Source organism: Mustelus asterias, chromosome 18 (assembly GCF_964213995.1).
Source record: "Mustelus asterias chromosome 18, sMusAst1.hap1.1, whole genome shotgun sequence".
Classification (NCBI taxonomy): domain Eukaryota; kingdom Metazoa; phylum Chordata; class Chondrichthyes; order Carcharhiniformes; family Triakidae; genus Mustelus; species Mustelus asterias.
In genome coordinates, this window is record NC_135818.1 from 38,169,205 (window position 1) to 38,189,784 (window position 20,580).

The 20,580-nt window shown below is 40.4% G+C and overlaps 1 protein-coding gene across 11 annotated transcripts in view; it reads right to left on the minus strand.

The window, feature by feature from the left end:
• Positions 1-20,580, minus strand: part of mipol1 (mirror-image polydactyly 1) — a 381,908-nt gene that overhangs the window by 292,509 nt on the left and 68,819 nt on the right. For 10 of the 11 annotated variants that reach the window (XM_078233774.1, XM_078233767.1, XM_078233765.1 and 7 more), the window contains one exon: positions 8,115-8,182. The exons of the other annotated variant lie outside the window; for it this stretch is intronic. In XM_078233774.1, the coding sequence (XP_078089900.1) occupies positions 8,115-8,121 (7 nt within the window). In that variant the 5' untranslated portion in view covers positions 8,122-8,182. The remainder of the gene's footprint in view (positions 1-8,114; positions 8,183-20,580) is intronic. 11 annotated transcript variants of the gene reach the window in all.

Genomic DNA, 20,580 nt, shown 5'->3' on the forward strand with positions numbered 1-20,580 from the left:
TTCGAAAGCAAGGAGTTTTGGAACTTCCTACTGGTGAAGGCAGTTCTGTTGTCAAACACCAAGACTTCTCGTATGCCATTTTTGCTTCTCGATTGCAGCATTGACTCAAGTAATAAAGCTTGTGCGGTGTACCATCTACCAGGATCAAAAACATGGGAGCCCATTAAAGGCCCTGCAAAATACATGTGCACTCTCATCCATGGTCTGTCTAGCTACTCCCATGGGTGCAAAGAGGATGAAGGAGGAAGCCTTTGATTATTCTGGCATAGATCACACTGCCTTCAAGTCCCCGATTTCTGGCTCAAGGCTAGGTCACCAGACGTAGCTCCTGGCCAGCATTCTCATCTTTGATATTCCAGGTTGGCCACTATGTTGTTCCTTCAGTATCGAAAGCCATCCTTGATGAGGGACAAGCACTTGGGATCCTCAGAGAATTATAGTGTCCTCCACACTGCGTTCAACCTTCTTAGTCGAAAGGGCAAAAGGGCTTCAACTCTTCTGAGTATTGTCCTTAAAGTTCACCATTCAAGGTGGCACAGTGGTTAGCAAGTTCAATTCTCGTCTTGGGTGACTGTGTGGAGTTCTCCATGTGTCTGCTTGTTTCCCTTCTGGGTGCTACAGTTCCCCCCACAGTACAAGGATGTGTGGGTTCGGTTGATTGGCATGAAGTGTCAAACGGATTAGCAGGATAAATACATGGGGTTATGGGGATAGGACCTGAGTAGGATTGTTATCTGTGCAGGATCAATGGCCGAATGGTTTCCTTCTGCACTGTAGGGATTCTATGCTTTTATAACGAAGATCATGTGCTTTACTTTTGATAAGGTTGGGTCTCTGAGTCCAGGTATTAATCTGTTTCGTGGATATCTGTTGGGTCTCTAAAAAAATTTTAGGGAATCACAACTACTTCCAGTGCCAGTGGCGGAGTAGGGTTCACAGTCAGTGGAAGGTGATTCACAAGCATTGCCATTGGCTATTCGGGTGCTCCAAAAGGTATTAGTAAGCAGCCAGCAAGTAGCAGAGCCAACACTGTATGGTGGAGGCAATAGGGAGGATTGCCTTATCCGCTTTGAATAGCCTAATTAGAGGTTTGTGATCTGTAACAATTATAAAGTGCTTACCATAGGCCTACTGATGATTTTTTTTACACCAAAGATGACTGCCAATATCTTTCTCAATTCACAAGTACCACCACTCGCCATCTGAGATGGTTCTGGATACCTAATCTACAGGTCTTTCTGTTCCATCTTTCCAACAACGCGAAACCACAGACCCGATCCGGTCACACATTCGGATGAGTTCTTTCTTTGGGTCAAAATGAGCTAACAGGTTTGATGACAATAACTGTTGTTTTACTTTGTTGAAAGCTTCAATCTGGGGTATCTTCCATGACCATATTTGATGCTTCTGCAGCAGGACATGCACGGGGGCCAGTCAGGTAGTGAAGTCCAGAATGAATTTTCCGTAGTAGTTCACTAATCTCAAGGAGGATTATAACTCAACGGCATTTTTTCAAGGCTGGTGCCCCCTTGATGGCCCTTACTTCCTCTACTACATTGTGAACCTTTTGCATCCACCCAATTAGATCACTTGCTTGGCCTGAAAGGCAGATTTTTCTCTTTTAAGGCGTACCCCCAGCTCTCTATAATCTTTTTAGTACCTCTTTCAGGTTCACCAAGTGCTCTTGTTCTGAGGTGTCCGTGACCAGGATGTTGTCAAGGTATATTTGCACTTTAGATAACCCTGAAGTATGTTTTCCATCATCCATTGGAATATAGCGCAGGCCGACGAGACCCCGCAAGCCCTTGTGAGTACTGATCGTAACGTACTTTCAAGATTCCTCATATAGTTCAAGTTGAAGATAAGCATGGCTCATATCCAGGTGAGTGAATGCCTGGCCACCAGCTAACTTGGCGTACAAGTTGGGTACCCGACTAATTTATAGACTGTTGTTGATCGTTAGCTTATAATTCCCACAAAAGCGGATTGACTTATCCGGCTCGAGGAAGGGGATGATTGGTGCAGCCCACTCCGAAAATTTTACGAGTCTTATAATGCCTAGGTTTTCAAGGCTCCCAAATTCGGCCTCTATTTTCTCGAATAGGGAGTAAGACACAGGTCTTGGTCTATAAAATTTGGGCATGGCATTGAAGTCGACATGAATTTTGGCTTGGGTCCCTCATCATTTAAAGTTTATTTATTAGTATCACAAGTAAGCTTACATTAGCAATGCAATGAAGTTACTGTGAAAATCCCGTAGTCACAACACTCTGGCACCTGTTTCGGGCACACTGAGGGAGAATTTAGCATGGCCAATGTGCCTAATCAGCACATCTTGCCGATTGTGGGGGGAAACCGGAGCACCCGGAGGAAACCCACGCAGACTGGGAGAACGTGCAGACTCCACACAGAGTGACCCGAGCTGAGAATTGAACCCAGGTCCCTAGCACTGTGAGGCAGCAGTGCTAACCACTATGCCACCGTGCCGCCCCACCATCCCAAGTACTTCCTGAAAAACTTCAGGATATCTCTGACAAACTCTGATGTCTCACTTGCACAGGCACATTCAGCTGAAGAATGATCCCCACTGCTCATGACTCCTCTCCCTATCCGTAGATTATAGTTTTCGACACCTGTTGCAGCTCTTGAGCCCCTTTATCTGCACTTTAGTGACAAGATTCTTTTAATTCACAGTCGTGTTTCAATGCAAAATGGTATAAATCAGTTACGTGCAAATTTTCTGGAGGTTGAAATCTTGCAATGCAGTCATATTATGTGTATATCAAAATCTAAAATGAAACCCATGAAGTTTTGATTAATTTCAAATAAAATTGCTCAAATTTGAGTGACTAATGTCTAACGTCAATTTAATTGAAAATATAAAAATTAGTGTACACAATACCTAATACATTAGATTAATGGGTTAGAGAGTGGACAATTATTTTGCAAAGATCGGTTTTCAAATTGGAGATCTGTGAGGTCTGCTATGCACCTTTGTTGCCAAGCATTTCCAGTCTGGTGACATTTATTAATGTTGTCATCCAAGCCACCAGGACAAACATGAATTTATAAAGAATAATAAAATGAAATACTACCATATAATTCTTTGTCACTCAGTAAATATAGGACTTTTAGCCACACTGTTCCAAATCCTGGGACGTTACCTTCACATTTCTTCACAATGCAGACTGAATGTATATGCATGTGTGTTAAATGCAGAACTCCCTTAACAACTCCAGACCTTCTACTTAATCTGCAACTGGATGCACAATTTCCTTTGGGAACTCTTTCAATGATCAACAGGAAAAAGCCAATATCCAAAATAAATCTTAGATTAGATATTTCAAATGAAATTTACTTTCTGTAGATAAAAATGTCAAGATGAATATGAACAGTAAAATAATAAATTATCTCAATGTGGTGGGGTAGTTATCAATGACTATTTCATTCACACTATTCCTTGAATATCAAACTGCACAAGGCATTCAAATGTCACACATTCAGAATATTGGAAACACCATTAAAGCTGTTTGACTAAAGCCTCTGAAGTGTTTAAGGAAGACCCAGAATGTATATTTGTGCAACAGAGGAGAATAAATTTACATATCAGCATCAGCTCATAGGGGATGGGTAAACATTCTGTTTATCTCTCATTCCCCCCATTTTATGTCGGTACATTTATGATTGAAGCTGAGTGATATTAGGATCCTGGTTTTTAAAGCACTGGATGCATGTGACTTAAAGCCTCCAAGAAAATATCTGCATTACTCAATGTATTAAGTTACAATTAACATTAATTCACAATTTCGTGTTTATTAGCTCTATAGTTGTTGCACAACAGGAATTAATCATGGACAGAAAAACATACCAAAGATACGAAAAGCTATATTTTTGCATTGTTAAAATCTTACTACCTGGAATGGAGTAGGGATGATTTTATCATTCTGTTGCCTCTTACTGCAAAAGTTAAGATTTCAAAAGAAAGGCAGATATATAAATGCGATACATGTGATTCTGAAAGAATGTAATTAACTGGTCTCGGCTTGCAGCTTTTTTGCATACTCCAGATGTTTTAAAAATCTATTATTTCAAGCTGCTTACAGATGAAGGCCACAGGCACATCTTAATTAACTATCCTTAGAGATCCCAATGTCAGAGCATCCCTCCGCCCCACATCCCCCATCGCCAACCTCCCCACCACTGTAGTATTCAACAACTATTTTTAATTCCAGGCTTGTGTTTCACTAAGGTGTATGCATTTCAGCCATTTGAGACTGCTCTGTCATTCAATAAGACTATCCTGATCTTCTGCCTCAACTCTAGTTTATCTCACTATCTTCCTATCCACTAATTCCATTCGTACTCAAAAATCTATCGATCTCTGTCTTGAATATACTCAACGAGTGAGCATCCACAGTTCTCTAGGGCAGAGAATTCCAATGGTTCACAAAACTTAGGTGAAGAAATTTCTCCTCATCTCAGGCCTAAATGATCGGCCCCTTATCCTGAGAATATGACTCTTGTTCAAGACTCTCCATTCAGGGGAAATATCCTCCCAGCAGCTATCCCCTTCAAGCCCCTTAATAACGTACGTTTCAACAAGATCACCATTTATTTGTCTAGATTCTAGGAACATAACCCAAATCTACTCAATCTCTTCTTATAGGACAATCCACTCATCTCAGGAATCAGCCCAGAGAACCATCACTTCATTGCTTCCAAGACAAGGATATATTTTATTAGGTAAGGAGACCAAAACTACACAGTGCTCCAGGTGTAGTTTCAGCAATGGACCCATCAAGGTCCAAAAACATTGCTGTAAGACTTCATCACATTTATAGTCCAATCCCCCTGTAATAACGGAAAACATATAATGTGCCATCCCAATTGCTTGAGCTTGCATGTTAACTTTATAATTCATGTGCAAGAACACCAAAGTTTTCCAATTTCAAACCATTTAAAAATATACTTTTTTAAACATTTTTCCTACCAAAGTGGATAACTGTACATTTCCCCACATTGTGTTTCTTCTGCCATGTTCTTAATTACTCAGCCTGTCTATATCCTTTTGCATCCTCTATGTTCTCCTCAGTTTACTTTCACACCTACTTTTTATCACCAGTAAACTCAGATACATTAAACTCAGCCTCCTTATCTAAGTCATCGATATAGATGCCAGTAGCTATGATCCAAGCCCTGATCTTTGCAATAGTCTGCTTGTTAACATGCTGCCAAGCAAAATTAATCCTTGTTTTCCTACTGTTTTTCTCAGCTAACCAATCCTCAATTCATCTAATATCACCTCTAATCCCATAGCCCCAATTTTATGGAATAACCCATTTTGTGCGACATCTTGTGAAATGCATTTTGAAAATCCAAATATCTTATATCCACTAGTTCTTCCTTATCCATCCTACTAGCTATCTCCTTAAAAAACTCAATTGATTTGTCAAAAGCAATTTCCCTTTCATAAATCAGTGTTGACTCTGCCCACTAATTTATAATTTTCTTAGTGTCCTTTTACCATATCTTCAATCCTAGATCCAAGCATCCTCCTACTACTGTTGCTAGACTAACTAACCTATAGCAGCCCATTTCTTTCTCCTTCATTTTTGCATCACGAGTTATTTTCTAACTTGCAGTTAGTACTGTGCTCGTCTTTGGCTAGTGCATACAGTAAGGAAAATTTGCATTTTCTTTAAAATGTTGTGGACTCTAATTTCTTTTACGAATGCTTGAAACTGAATTTTCAAAGGTTTGCATCAATTGTACCCTTCATGGAAAGGAAGAAACACTGGCCCATTTGACCTGGTGACCCTTGAGTGGCTCACTGACACAAAGGAGAACGAAGACCATCAGCACACAGATGCAAAGAGAAGCAGACAGAGACAGAAAGGAACGCAATTCATGTGAGAAGAGGCCAGCAGAGCTCTTTAAAAAGGATGTTTTTTCCTGTTTGGTGGCAAGGTTATTAAAGTGACTTAACAACGTATTTAATTTTTAAAATCTAACCCTCATAAGAAATTCACATGAATCAATTAGATACTCTTGTAGAAAGGGGAGGGGTGCACCGGCACCTGCACGCTGGGAGTTGTGGGAGTTGGCGCCAGCACCCGCATGCCGGTGGGGGGGGGGGCGTCTCAACTTGTAAAGGAACACCAGAACAGCTACAGGATCAAGACTGATTAGCATGCACAGTGGGGGTGCTAACCATATCAAAGGACATCAGATGGAATATGCCTGCCAGTGAATGTGACTTGAGAATCAAATTAAATGAGGTGGAAGGACTGAGAGATGGCACAGAGGACTAAGACCATACTCTACTTATTTTATAAAACATATACATCATCTTGGCTAAATTATAATTGTTAAAAAAACTGGACAAAGGCTCTTTAAAATGACTGATGCCATATCTGCCCATGACTCAATTAAAAGGAGCGCTCCAGCATTGTGAGAAGCTGGCACCTCATTATCTCTAAAGATACGCTAATGACCCCTGTGATTGCAGAGGCCTATTTCCAAGGGAATTGTACAAAGGCCGTTTACATTTCTAAGACCAAGTCAGGCTGATGGAGACTACCGGTCTGATGGACAAAGGACACTGTAACCGTTTTTGAAATCCTTAGTGGATGAAACATTATCAATCTCAAGAATCCAGATCAAGGAATTTTTTTTTGTCCAAGCGAAAGTGGAGAGATGGAAGTCACCCTATTCCCCAGCCCCAGCTGGTGGAACAGGCAATATTGCCTTGTTGGAGCTGCTAAGCTAAGACTACCATTTTTCCATGTAGCAAGCAGCAGTAGAAAAGGGGTCTGTTCAGATTTGAGTAAATGGCTCTCCACCTATTCTATTTTTACTGGAACTCCTGATCCAGCACCTACATGACTAATTCATCTCTACATATTTCACATCATGAAAGTCTTTACTGGAAAAGCGAATTATCCAGCATCAGTCTTCAACCTACTGACTGTGTGAAAGGATACACCATTGCATTTGGATTTTGGACTTGGGACTTGTGTGAAACAATAATTCTTATTTGGTCTGTGGTCTTTGCCCTGTATTTTTGCTCGATCCCCTTTTATTGTACGAATGAAAAGGAGGCCAAGTTGCTAACCTCTTCTCACCTTTGGTTATGTGCAAGTAAATTAATCCTTTTCGTTCATCCTCTCTCGGGTTTGCTGTGGGTTACACATAAACTGAGGGGATTGGTGAATGTGCCGTCACTTGTAAACAAGGAGATCAAAACTCAAAAACACCTGTTTACAGATGGGTGGTGAGGGGAGAAATCAGGGCTGATTAAATTAAACCCCTTCCTGTGCATAATAACATTGAATTTGTGTTGGTTCTGATTTGTGTTAAAGTACAAGTTATAACAAGTTAAATCTTGTTGGTAATTTCTTCATTTGGGGATCATTTGGTAAGTTTGGTTGTTTTGATTTATGGTGACCCTGTGGATATCGTAACATCCCTCCAGAATTGAGAAAATTCCAGAAGTTCAAAAGCTATCTATCTATCCAGTATCCCTCTTAAAACCCTCGGATTTAAGCCATCAGGTCCAGGAGACTTGTCAACATTTATACTCATCGATTTTTCCAATATTATTGCTTCGCTGATGCTATTTGTTTTTAAGGTCTTCATTCTCATTAGACCCTTGGTTCCTCACCATTTTCAGATTGTTTTTTGTGTCTTGCACCATGACGAGAGGTACAGTATCTGCTTAATGCCGCTGACATTTTCTTATTTTCCATTATAGTTTCTCCTGTCTCTGTCTGAAAGGACCCACATTTACTTGCACTACTCTTTTATACATCCCTGAAAAAAATTACAAGCTATTTTAAATGTCTTTTACTGGTTTATTCGGATATTAATTTTTCTTGATCAATTTTTTGGCCATCTTTTGCTAAGCTATAAAATCCTCCCAATTCTCAGACATTCTACTCTTTGACAACATTACAAGCTGCTCCTTTAATACCATCTTCAATGTTTTTTCTTAACCTTGGTTCCTGTGGGGATTGCCTAATTCAATTCCCCTGTTCATTTTAAAGCATTTCTTCCCTACTCTACCAAATCTGTTTTGCAAACAGCCTGGTGGTAGATCTGATCTTTTCACTAACCTTCCATTTGTATATCAGATGTATTTTGGTCTTACTGTGAACTTATTTTTTTCTCCAGGTTTTCCAATCTGTGAAAAAAATCACCAAAAAGTTCATTTAAAAACAATTAAATATGCATGTTTGTAAAGATTGTCTAAAATATATATTTACTGAGAGATCCAGTGTTTAAATATCCTAATGCAGCATCTAAAATATTCAGGTTAAAAGTTGCAAGAACTGCAAAACAACTGTTACATTTTCTGGATCTTGTATTTGGATGGTATTGACATATTTTGAAATCACTTAATTCCAATAATTAAAGTTTCAAATTCGAGTCCATTTTTTAAAAAAAAGGATGATGTCGAGCTTTTGTTGAGAAAACAGCAACAAAAAACAAGAGCTGAATATTAGCTGCACGCTCAACAAATAGTATTGAATTAAGTATGACTTCCTGTAGACATCTGAACTTTGTCACTACTTCAATCTTTTGACATTACTTTTAGTTGTCATAGAGGTCGTCTTCGCATGGATCAGCTATAAAAATAGCATAAACCGTAGTAGCAATAATTGAGATGGTTCAATTAAAATTGTGTATACGTTTCACCTCAAAGCATCAAATTTGCAGAAAATTGCTCCACGAGTAAAGTTGCACGGCACTTAGCAACTGTCATAATCCAAAAAATGCAATAATGGCTGAGATCTCATGATCCTCCATTAGCTTCTCACCGAGCTGCTAACTCGCTTCTTTCTAGAAATTTTCCTATGAAGTCTCAAGCTCTTCTTTTTCCAATTGTCGGCAGCAACGCTTCTGAGAAACAGGCAATCTTTCGTTCAGTTCCTCATTTACTTTTGGATTAGCTGAAATGCGGGTGTTTTATTACATTAATTAAATGTACTGTACATGTCTCAGTCAATGCAGTTATAGAACTACAAAAAAGATGAATAATAATTTCAGTCTTTTAATATACCAAGACTTAGAAAGAAAGCAATTTTTAATAATCTCATGGGCATTTTAAAAGAAGACAGGCTGCCCTATTGTTCATAACATAAATCATAAATTTTATCCCTCCATAATTTACAGTCAATCTTCAGCACCATTTCCAAGCTAATGATTGCCAGCAATTAACAAAATGTAATCCCATTGCGCAATCATTTTAATGCTTTTAGCACTCAGAAAAGTAAACATCAAATTAATACAGCTGAAGCCACATTAGATCCTGGTTAGCTGCAGGCAATTATAGTTCAGCTCCTCAGGTGTAATTAAATGATTGAAATGATTTAGTTCAATAAATGCAAGTTAATTCATAAGTAAGCAACAAATAGACTGGGAGCAATTACAAGAAACACTGACATCCTCAGCTCATCCTATTGCTGTATACTGCTTAAATGGAGACGGCTGCCACCTGCTGGAAAAATTATACCAATGGTTTTTACTGTTAAGAATACTGTGCATCAGTGCAGCTATTAACACAAAGTCACTGATTCTTCCACATTTTATGACATTAAGATACAAACAATATTGTTTCAAGAATTTTCCATTTGAAAGGAACACCAAAATCCATGGTTTAGTATACGAATATAGTTTGCAATTCTCTAACCCACAAGGCTTATGGATGTATCAAGTATATTTAAGACGACATATGCTAATTTTTGACCTCTCAGGGAATCAAGGGATACGAGGAGCAGGCGGGAAAGGCATCAAGGCCAATAACCAGCCATGATCATATTGAATGGCAGAGCAGGCTCAAGAGGCCTTATAGCCCATTCCTACTCCTATTTATGTTCCTTACATTGTTTATGCTGAACGATGACCCAAGTTTGAACACCCACCCACCACACTTCCACCGACAATTGGATTTTTCTACCCTTTGCATCAAAATTTAATAATATTTTCAAATGGGGGAGGGGGGGGTATATCTCGGCTGTCAACAGGGTAACTAACATTTTAATGTCCTCAAAAACAAAGAATCCTCTTATTCTATTATAATTTTTTCGGCAAAGTAACCCAGTTAAGTTCAATGTTGCTGTTTGGTTAACTAGTATTTGTAGATGGATGTAATAAAGTGTTTAACCCACAATCTAAATAAATACAAATTAGACAATATGTAGAAATTGCATTCCAAGGTGAAGGACCCAGATGGTTCCATCATTGTATTCTTTCAGCAATTTACAGCAGACATTATGAGTTTAATATCACTTAGTTTTTTTTAAATTTAGGAAGTTAAACTATAAACAATAGAATGCAAGTCAGAGGAATTCATAATCCAACTCTTTAGACCTTTGGCCACATCCTGAATACTGTGTCCAGTTTGAGTCACCAAGATACAAAGTTGGAAATAATTCAAAGAGCCACAAGGTTGATCAGTCTTTGACCCTTAATTTGACAAAATACTTCTGCAGCTCAACCACTCCTTTGTATCCAACCTCTGATGTCCTTCACCTCATTAAAGCTTTAACTCTTTCCCATTCTCATCATTTGCTCTTATACACCCTATCTTCATCCCTCCAAATTCAAGTTGTGCAGACCAAAATGTACGTGGTGCACAACCAATTTAGGTCTGGTCAACATCAAACATTTTTTTCTAATAAACGACTCCTTCTTCAATACCATCCTGAAGAGTGAAGATAATCCCAAGCAAATCCTTAAACACTGCTCTACTTGCCCCTCCATCATTATCTCCAACTAGAGGTTTGGGGAGCTTAAACTTCATTATCACAAAGATTGAGACCATCCATTCATCTGCTGCTTCCCCAACCTCTTTGCACATCAAGGTGAACATCAATGCTTCACCATGCCCCAGTCCTGATCCTACAAATTTCTCCAATTTCTTTTTTGTCTCTTCAAGCAGGCCATTAGATCCAGCTCTTACTCCCTTGACCGCATTCCAATTAAGCTGCTGCCCACCTAACCTCCCTTCCTGGCTTTATATTAACCAAAATTGTGAATAGTTGTTTTGCAGGGCTTTGTTCCCGCTCTTGCTTAGTAATTTTTTATAGCATCTGTATTTTGGTGCTAAATTCTCATTCAAAATATTTCTTTCAGGACAGCATCTCAGTTCAGCCCTGAGCAGACTGGTTATGGTTCATTTCACCTATGCAATGGATTAAACTGAGAACAAGAGAAAGACAACTAAGCGGAATTGTTAGTCACATTCTGGAAATTTTTCGAAGATAGAATTTGGAAAAAAGTCACTTAAATGTTGTGTTAACCAATTTTATATTCAAATAGATGTTAACTAAAATAGTCTGAAAGGATAGAATGGTCAAATGCTAATTAGTTGGCTTTGATGTTGTTTCCTTGCACTCTAAATCATGAGCAAGTTATTAACCAATTTCAGTAATCGATAAGCACCTCACCGATCATATTGGAGAATTTTGATCCCAAGCACTCAGCAAGATGTATGACAAGCTTTCCTTCTCTGCTGTGCACAGAACAAAGAACAATACAGCACAGGAACAGGCCCTTCGGCCCTCCAAGCCCATGCCGCTCCCTGGTCCAAACTAGACCATTCTTTTGTATCCCTCCATTCCCACTTCGTTCATGTGGCTATCTAGATAAGTCTTAAACGTTCCCAGTGTGTCCGCCTCCACCACCTTGCCTGGCAGCGCATTCCAGGCCCCCACCACCCTCTGTGTAAAATATGTCCTTCTGATATCTGTGTTAAACCTCCCCCCCTTCACCTTGAACCTATGACCCCTCGTGAACGTAACCACCAACCTGGGGAAAAGCTTCCCACCGTTCACCCTATCTATGCCTTTCATAATTTTATACACCTCTATTAAGTCTCCCCTCACCCTCTGTCTTTCCAGGGAGAACAACCCCAGTTTACCCAATCTCTCCTCATAACTAAGCCCCTCTATATCAGGCAACATCCTGGTAAACCTCCTTTGTACTCTCTCCAAAGCCTCCACGTCCTTCTGGTAATGTGGCGACCAGAACTGGACGCAGTATTCCAAATGCAAAAGTATTCCAAATCCAAATAGCAAAAGATTAAAAACAGACACAGGCAGTCCAGCAGGAAGGTTTTGAAATTGAATGCTGCACAAGTAGTCAAGTCTTTATGCAGAAAACTGCAAAGGTAAAAGGCTATGAAAGGATGCACTACAGTGGTCATTAGAAATTAGTTTAAGTCAGATGATCCCCAAATATGGGACAGTGTAGTACATTCATTATTTTTGTTTAATTGTTCAAGAACAAATTGTACTGATTGAACAAAGTAAATCTGCCCATAACTGTTGCTATGCTATTGACTTGCTATTCATATCAAGTATCATCTCACCAAGTGTTTACTCAGAGAGATTGAAGAAGTACATGCATGAAAGACACAAATAGTTGGTTCAGGTCACAAAGGAGTATTATTTCAACCCAAAGTTATGTTTTTAGCCTAGCATTTAAAGGGCAGTGTACATCAAATCCAGAAAAAAAAGTGCGCTGACAAGTTACAACAACAGCACTTCATAAAGGCATGATCTGATAAATGGGCACCAAAATAAAGGAGATAGTAGGAGGGCGAGCCGAAGAGATTGCTTCTAAGGATTGCCTTAAATGAGGGATTTAGGGAAGGAATTCCAGACCAGGGGTCCAATCTGACCTAAGGCCAAGTTAACAATGGTTGGATGAGGGAGTATGGGAATGCACAAGAAGAAGTTTAACAACACCAGGTTAAAGTTCAACAGGTTTATTTGGTAGCTGGTGTTGTTAAACTTCTTCTTGTGCATTCCCATACTCCCTCATCCAACCATTGTTAAACTTCTTACTGTGTTTACCCCAGTCCAACGCCGGCATCTCCACATAATGCACAAGAAGACAGAGTTGAGGAACGCAGAGTGGATTGGGGAAGGGGGGGGGGGAAGGAGGAGAAGAGAGACAATGGTTTTGGAGGAAGAACAGAAATAGGGAGGAGAAAGACAAGTGAAGGCTTTGGGTAATTGGGGGCCAATGCTGGTCAGCAAAATCAAGACTACTAGGCGAGAGGACGATGTTTTGGAGGAGCTGAATGAGAGACTAAGTATGGCTCTATAAATCCACAAGGTTACCTATGATATATTCAAACTTGTAACAATGGCATCCCATTGTCAAGCATCTTAGGCTATTAACATTGATTGCTTCCATTCAATATCGCTGAGTAGCCATTTAAAATTAACCAAGGAAAGTGCATAATCTATGACTTTGGTTTAAGGACCCTCTGGGGCATTGGGGATTAGCATTCCAGTACCTGATGTTTGGAGTAAGGGCTCTCAATTATAATGCCTGAGCAATGCTATTGTTCAAAAATTGTGCATAAAATGGTGTACATCAAAGGTGACAGTGCCCTGACTAATTCACACTGACTGACAATTGTCACAAAATGTCATAATGTTATTAAAATGAATGTATAGTTTTTGCACAAGTAAATCAAACTGCCATGTATTTTTGTAAACCATGTCTAAGCAGAACCTAAGAGAAAGGAAGGGAAAGGAAACAATCGGGAACAGGGTGTTCTTTGCAATTGATACAATTAGTAGTAAGAGTGCTGTGAGCTAGGAAGCAGTTTAGACACAGATGGGGTGTTGAAGCAGCAGCAGCAGAGAGAGGGGCAGCCAACTTCAGGAAACAGCTCAACTAGGCATGGGAGTGCCAAAGGCAAAAACCAGTTTGCGCACAAGATCGTTTTCTTTGCTGAACCGAAGACCTTTCCCAAGTTTTGGCCATGTAAAATGTACGTTGTGGTAATCCCTGGCTAGATTTGACCAATAAGTTTATGGTTGTTGTTTGAGAAACCGGGTCTCAGCAGAGTTTGGGATTACAGGTGAAACATACTTTTGCGTTTTCAGTCTTTGCGGGACTAAATGCTTATTGTTAATTTGCTGAGGTACAAGATTTTTTTTAGTGTTTTATTATCTTTCTTCAACTTTAATAAATACTTATTTGTTTGTTTAATGAAAAGAGAGGTTTGAGTTCTCACTATTTCTGCAGATGCTTCTTGCTAATATCCAAACAAATACACCATAGAAAATCAGTGTTTCAGGGTGTTTCTTGCACATATCAGCAGGGTTTCATAACATAATGTAAATTGTCACTTATTTATCCAATAAAGAGTGCAGCAGTAATTGCCATTGTCTTCTGCAGTATGGTTGATCAGGAAACATTCCCAATCTTTAATGCCTGCCATCAGGTGTATTGGAAGGATGTACCAGGCTGATAATCAACCTGCTTGGCCACATTATGAACACACTGTGGCCATAAAATTCTGGATTGAGACTTGAACCCAGAACATCTGGCCCAGAGGTAGAGACGCTACCACTGCATGAAAAGATCCATTTAAATCTATGATTAGTGAACACAATTGAATTTAGTAAAATTAAACAATTTAGCCTATTGCAAATTGATTTAGTAAAATCCCACATGTATGAAAATGTTTATTGTACATAAGATTGAGTGCATTTTTACTTTGAGATGAACTAATAATGAATTCATGTAAATAAAATAACCACATTAAACAATTGAATCTTCAACTGCATTGAAAATGTGAAACTACTGATAGTTATTTTAAGTCTCAATTATGGGTCAAGACTGTCTCACATTATTCAATAACAAGTTGTAGATGCAAAATAATTTATTCACAAGACATCCGATTGCACAAGTTTATACAATATGTTACAACACAGCAAACTGGAGTTATATTGGCAAATTGATTTATTAATTTAAAATGGCATTGGGCTTGGGTGGGTAATATCAAAGGCAGCTGTTAAGTTCAAACATGTTTCCATGTGTTGAGAAGGTTGATCATCTAGTCATGGATTTGTGCAGTAGCAGGGACGTGCTTATACTTAAGGCTACTAAAGTGTGAAGGAAGAGGCGTTCAAAATCATAAGTCAGTTCCTGATAAACCACAAGAACTGGTTAAAAGTAAAATATTTTTATTATTCTATCAACTAATTTGCCTGCTCATCGTCTCATTTGGTAGCTAAGTGGTCAGTTAAGCAAGCTGACAGTCCTGTCACTGAGCTAAGGACTGTGATACTTAACTGTTGCACCCCTCTCCAACCAGAAAAGTAGCTGGCACAGTCTGGAAAAATGCACCTAACAATCATACAAAGTCTGCACAAACTGACTTGTTGACCACCATCACTCCACACAGAGTTAGTTGAGACTAAGCTTTTGGGATCGGTTCAAATCTATTATCCCTTGGCATAGATTATAGAATCCCTATAGTACATTTGGCCCATCGAGTCTGCACCGACATTGAGTGCAACCACTGGACCAATCGAACACTGAACAGTATTGCACTGCACCATTCATTATTCATCCATCGAAAAGGGAAGGGTCAATTAAAAATGATGTTCAGTGAAAATGATTTGAGGCTCTGTATCTCGCACTTGTTAGTTCAAAGGTATGAGAAAAGGTCTCAACCTCAAACAGGCTGTCTACCTGATCAGGAAATTGTTAGATCCAAGACTCCTTTGCTCACACGTGTTACCAGGACACCACCGCTGCTTTGCCTGTGATTTCCTATTGTTATAAAGCAGAGGTTGATCCCCCACCTCTGAGAACTAACACCTAACCACTCAAAGTGGAACACCTCACCCTATAATCTGTAAGGAGTGTGTGAGAAGTGGTATGATCTGCTCTTCAGCAACTTTTAGTGGTTAAGTCAAAATAATTACCTGACATACACAAGTAACAATTTATTTTTCTAACAGTGAACACACTCTACAATCAACAAGTAACAATTTATTTATCTAATCAACAGTGAACAAGTTAACTAAACTATTAACAAACCGAATAAAGCACAATTCTAAGGAAATGCTGCTCCAACAAATACAGTTCCCACTCATTAACAAACAAAAAATAGAATTTTAGTCACTCTCTAAATTACAACCAGGATTTGTGTCTTCTGGAATATTCTGGGCCTTCTCTGCTGATTCTTCTTTGCTATCTCAATGAGGCTTTGAGCTGTGGCAGGTGGCAGTTGCTCTCTCTCCTTGTCCCATTGCTCCCTTCCTTTTATACTTGCAATGACATATCAATATCCCCCACAATATGATTAATCCTAAATTGTCAAAAACCATCAAATTTAAATTTAATAGGTGGCTGGTATCTAAGTGCCTGATTGGCTAAAAGACTGCTCTGATTCAAATTGATTGGCTAAATTCAAAAGCCTGTAGCCTTGGTAACACTGCTGCTTGGCTTTGATACAAATGTTTCATTTTGGGCACTCAATACATATTTGCATTTTTTTAAACTTTCCATGCACAGAAAAAAACACCACCTTTTAAAGGGACCATGCAATGCTTTTTCCCCAGCATTTTACAATTTTACAAACACCAATCTACAATTACTCTACTCAACTTCACAACACTATGACTTAAATACTGTGGTAAGATGATTTGGCAAGCCATCTGTTGCACGTGTGACCTTGCGATCTGTTCAAGGGCCTCTTATGATCTTGACCTGCAGGTAGCAGTTTCACTCACTTCTTCACTGTTAGACAATGCTATTCACTAACTTTGGGTAAAAGGCTACAAACCCTGAGTGACAACTTGCTTAATGGTCACTCAATCAGGTAATGCCATATGATTTTATTTTGCAAATACAGTTGGTCGAATACATATGTAATTTAGGAACTGTTGAGTACCTTGCAATATTACTGTTAATGTTTCTATTTTAACATAGATTTCCAATGCAGTCCGGCCACATCGTCGTGAATGCTGATGGACAATTAAACAACTGACCAGAGGTGGAGGCTTTCGCAAATATCCCCATTCTCAAAGCTGGTAAAGCACAGCACTTCAGTGCAAAAGACAAGGCAATGCATTTGCAAATACCTTCAGCCAGAAGTGCCAAATAATCCCTTGCAGCCTCCTCCCATGGTTCCCAGATTGTAGATGACAGCATTCATTGAATTTAATTCACATGATATCAAAAACGGTTGAAGGCATTTGATACAGCAAAGTCTTATAGGCCCTGACAACATCCAGGCTATATCACTGAAAACATGTGTTCCAGAACTAGCTGTCCCCAGCTAAGCTGACCCATGTATAGCTACAACATAGGCATCTTCCTGACAACATGGGAAATTATACAGGCTTTGTATTCGCCTCAAAGAGCAAAACAAATTCAATTCAACCAATTACATCCAATCAGTCTATTCGCAGCCAGCAAAGTCCTTTCAAGCAGCATTTAACAATAACTGTATCTAAGTGCCTTCAGCCTGCTCACACAATCAATTTGGGTTCCATCACGGCCAGTCAGCTCTAGATATTAAAGCCCTGATCCAAACATAGACAAAAGAGATGAATTCCTAGAGGGGAGATGTTAGTGACTGCCCTGGATATCAAGGCAGCATTCGACAGAGTGTGGCAAAGAGCCTTAACATAACTGAAGTCAATTGAAATCAGGGGGAAAATTTCTACTGGTTGCATTCGTTCCTAGCACATTGGAAGACTGGTTGTTGGAAGCCAAGCATCTCAGCTGAAGGACATTGCAACAGGAGTTCCTCAGGCCAGTAGCCAGGTCACACCATCTTCAACTGCTTCATCAATGATCTTTCCTCCAATATAAGGTCAAAAGTAGGAGCATTCCATGATGGTGGCAGTGTTCACTACTATTCACGACTCCTCAGATACAGAAGCAGTCTGTATCCATATGCAGCAAGATCTGAGCAATATTCAGATTTAGACAGATTAGGAGCAAATAATATTTGCACCACACAAATGTCAAGCAATGACCATCTCCAACACGAGAGAATCGAACATTCTTCCCAGCAGCAGCCTGGGAAGGTTTTGGAGGGTTTAAAAGTGCTTAACTTGGAGGTTTCAGCCTCATTGTTCCACAGGAGCAGGCTGAGGGTAAGGGAGCTTGTTTGTGCACTAATTTATTTAATTAATTTTCAGTTAAATTTGTGAAAAAAAATCGGAGGTTTTTTTTCAAAACAGGAAATAGGCCCAGCAGCAGCCTGGGAAGGTTTTGGAGGGTTTAAAAGTAGGCCACGCCTTTGAGCGGGCAGCGTCGTTAGCGGGCAGCAGAGTGAGCAGGGGGCAGAGTGAGAGCTGAAGGGCTTTGGCTCAAAACAGGCTTCGGCGAGAACAGGCAGAGGCGAGAGTAGGTTATTTTTTTCTTTTCAGAAAGTTTATTCCTGTATTTCCCCAGAGCAAAAAAAAATATGCCCGGCAAGATATTGAAATGCTCCTCTTGCAGGATGTGGGAGATCAGGGAGACCTCCGGTATCCCTGACGACAGCACCTGCAAAAGATGCATTCAGCTGCAGCTGCTAGCTAAGCGTGTTAGGGAACTGGAGAAGGAGCTTGATGACCTCCATCTAATTCGGGAGAATGTGACGTATATAGACAGTAGCTTTAGGGAGATAGTTACACCTAAGCAGCAGAGCACAGGAAATTGGGTTACTGTAAGGAGAGGAAATGGCAGTGTGAAAGGACAGGCAGAGCAGGGTTCCCCTGTGGACATACCCCTCCACAACAGGTATACTGAATTGGATACTGTTGTGGCAGATGCTTTACCTGGGACAAGCTGCAACAGCCGGAACTCTGATACTGAGTCTGGTTCTACAGCGCAAAAGGGTGGGATGAAGAAGAGGAGAGCAGTACTGATAGGGGACTCGATGGTCAGAGGTACGGACCGGAGGTTCTGTGGTCGGGACAGAGACTCCCGCATGGTTTGTTGCCTCCCAGGTGCCAAGGTCAGCGATGTCTCTGATCGCGTGCACAGCGTTCTAAAGAGGGAAGGTGATCAGCCAAATGTCGTGGTACATGTCGGTACCAATGACGTGGGAAGGAAGAGTGAGGAGGTCCTAAAGAGTGAGTACAAAGAGCTTGGAAGGAAGTTAAAAAGCAGGACCCCGAGGGTAGTAATCTCAGGATTGCTACCTGAGCCACATGCCAGTGAGGGCAGGAGTAGGATGCTTGGGCGGATAAACACGTGGCTGAGGAACTGGTGCAGGGGGCAGGGTTTCCAATTCTTGGATCATTGGGACCTCTTCTGGGGCAGGTGGGACCTGTACAAGAGAGACGGGTTACACCTAAACTACAAGGGGACCAATATACTTGCAGGGAGATTTGCTAGTGTTATTGGGGAGCGTTTAAACTAGATTTGCAGGGGGGTGGGAACCAGAGTGCCAGAGCAGATAGTGGAGCAGGGGTAAAAAGACAGGTTAGTTCAAGCAAAATCACAAATGGAAGGGTAGAGTGTGGTGGAAATAATTTTTTGAGGTGTGTCTATTTCAATGCCAGGGTATTGTAGGGAAGGCAGATGAGCTGAAGGCGTGGATAGACACGTGGAAATATGACATTATAGCCATTAGTGAAACTTGGCTACAGGAGGGGCAGGACTGGCAGCTCAATGTTCCAGGGTTCCAATGTTTCAGGCGGGATAGAGGCAGAGGGATAAAAGGTGGGGGGGTGGCATTGTTGGTCAGGGAAAATGTTACAGTGGTACTCAGGCAGGATAGATTAGGGAGCTTGTCTACAGAGGCCCTATGGGTGGAGCTGAGAAACAGGAAAGGTATGACCACATTAATGGGCTTGTATTATAGACCACCCAATAGTCAGCGAGAACTGGAGGAGCAAATCAGCGGAGAGATAGCTGACAACTGCAAGAAACACAAAGTTGTGATAGTAGGGAATTTTAATTTTCCACATATAGATTGGGACTCGCATACTGTTAAAGGTTTAGACGGGGTAGAGTTTGTAAAATGTGTTCAGGAGAATTTTCTACATCAGTATATAGAGGTGCCAACTGGAGAGGATGCGATATTGGATCTCCTATTGGGAAATGAGTTAGGGCAGGTGATGGATGTGAGTGTGAGGGAACACTTTGGATCCAGTGATCATAATGCCATTAGTTTCAACCTGATCGTGGATAAGGATAGATCTGGTCCTCGGGTTGAAGTTCTGAACTGGAAAAAGGCCAAATTTGATGAAATGAGAAGGGATCTGGGAAGTATGGATTGGCACAGGCTGTTCTCTGGTAAGGATGTAAATGGAAAGTGGGAGGCCTTCAAAGGAGAAATTTTGAGAGTGCAGAGTTTGTATGTTCCTGTCAGGATTAAAGGCAAAGTAAATAGGAATAAGGAACCTTGGTTCTCGAGGGAGATTGTAACACTGATTAAGAGGAAGAGAGAGTTGTATGAAATGTACAGGCAGCAAGGAACACATCAGATGCTCGAGGAGTATAAAAAGTGCAAGAAGCTACTTAAGAGGGAAATCAGGAGGACTAAAAGAAGACATGAGGTTGCTTTGGCAGACAGAGTGAAGGAAAATCCAAAGAGCTTCTATAGGTATGTTAGGAGCAAAAGGATAGTGAGGGATAAAATTGGTCCTCTTGAAGACCAGAGTGGTAGACTGTGTATGGAACCAAAAGAGATGGGGGAGATACTAAATGGTTTTTTTGCATCCGTATTTACTGAGGAAACGGGCATGGAGTCTACGGAAATAGGGCAAATTGGTAGGGAGGCCATGGAACCTTTACAGATTAAAGGGGAGGAGGTGC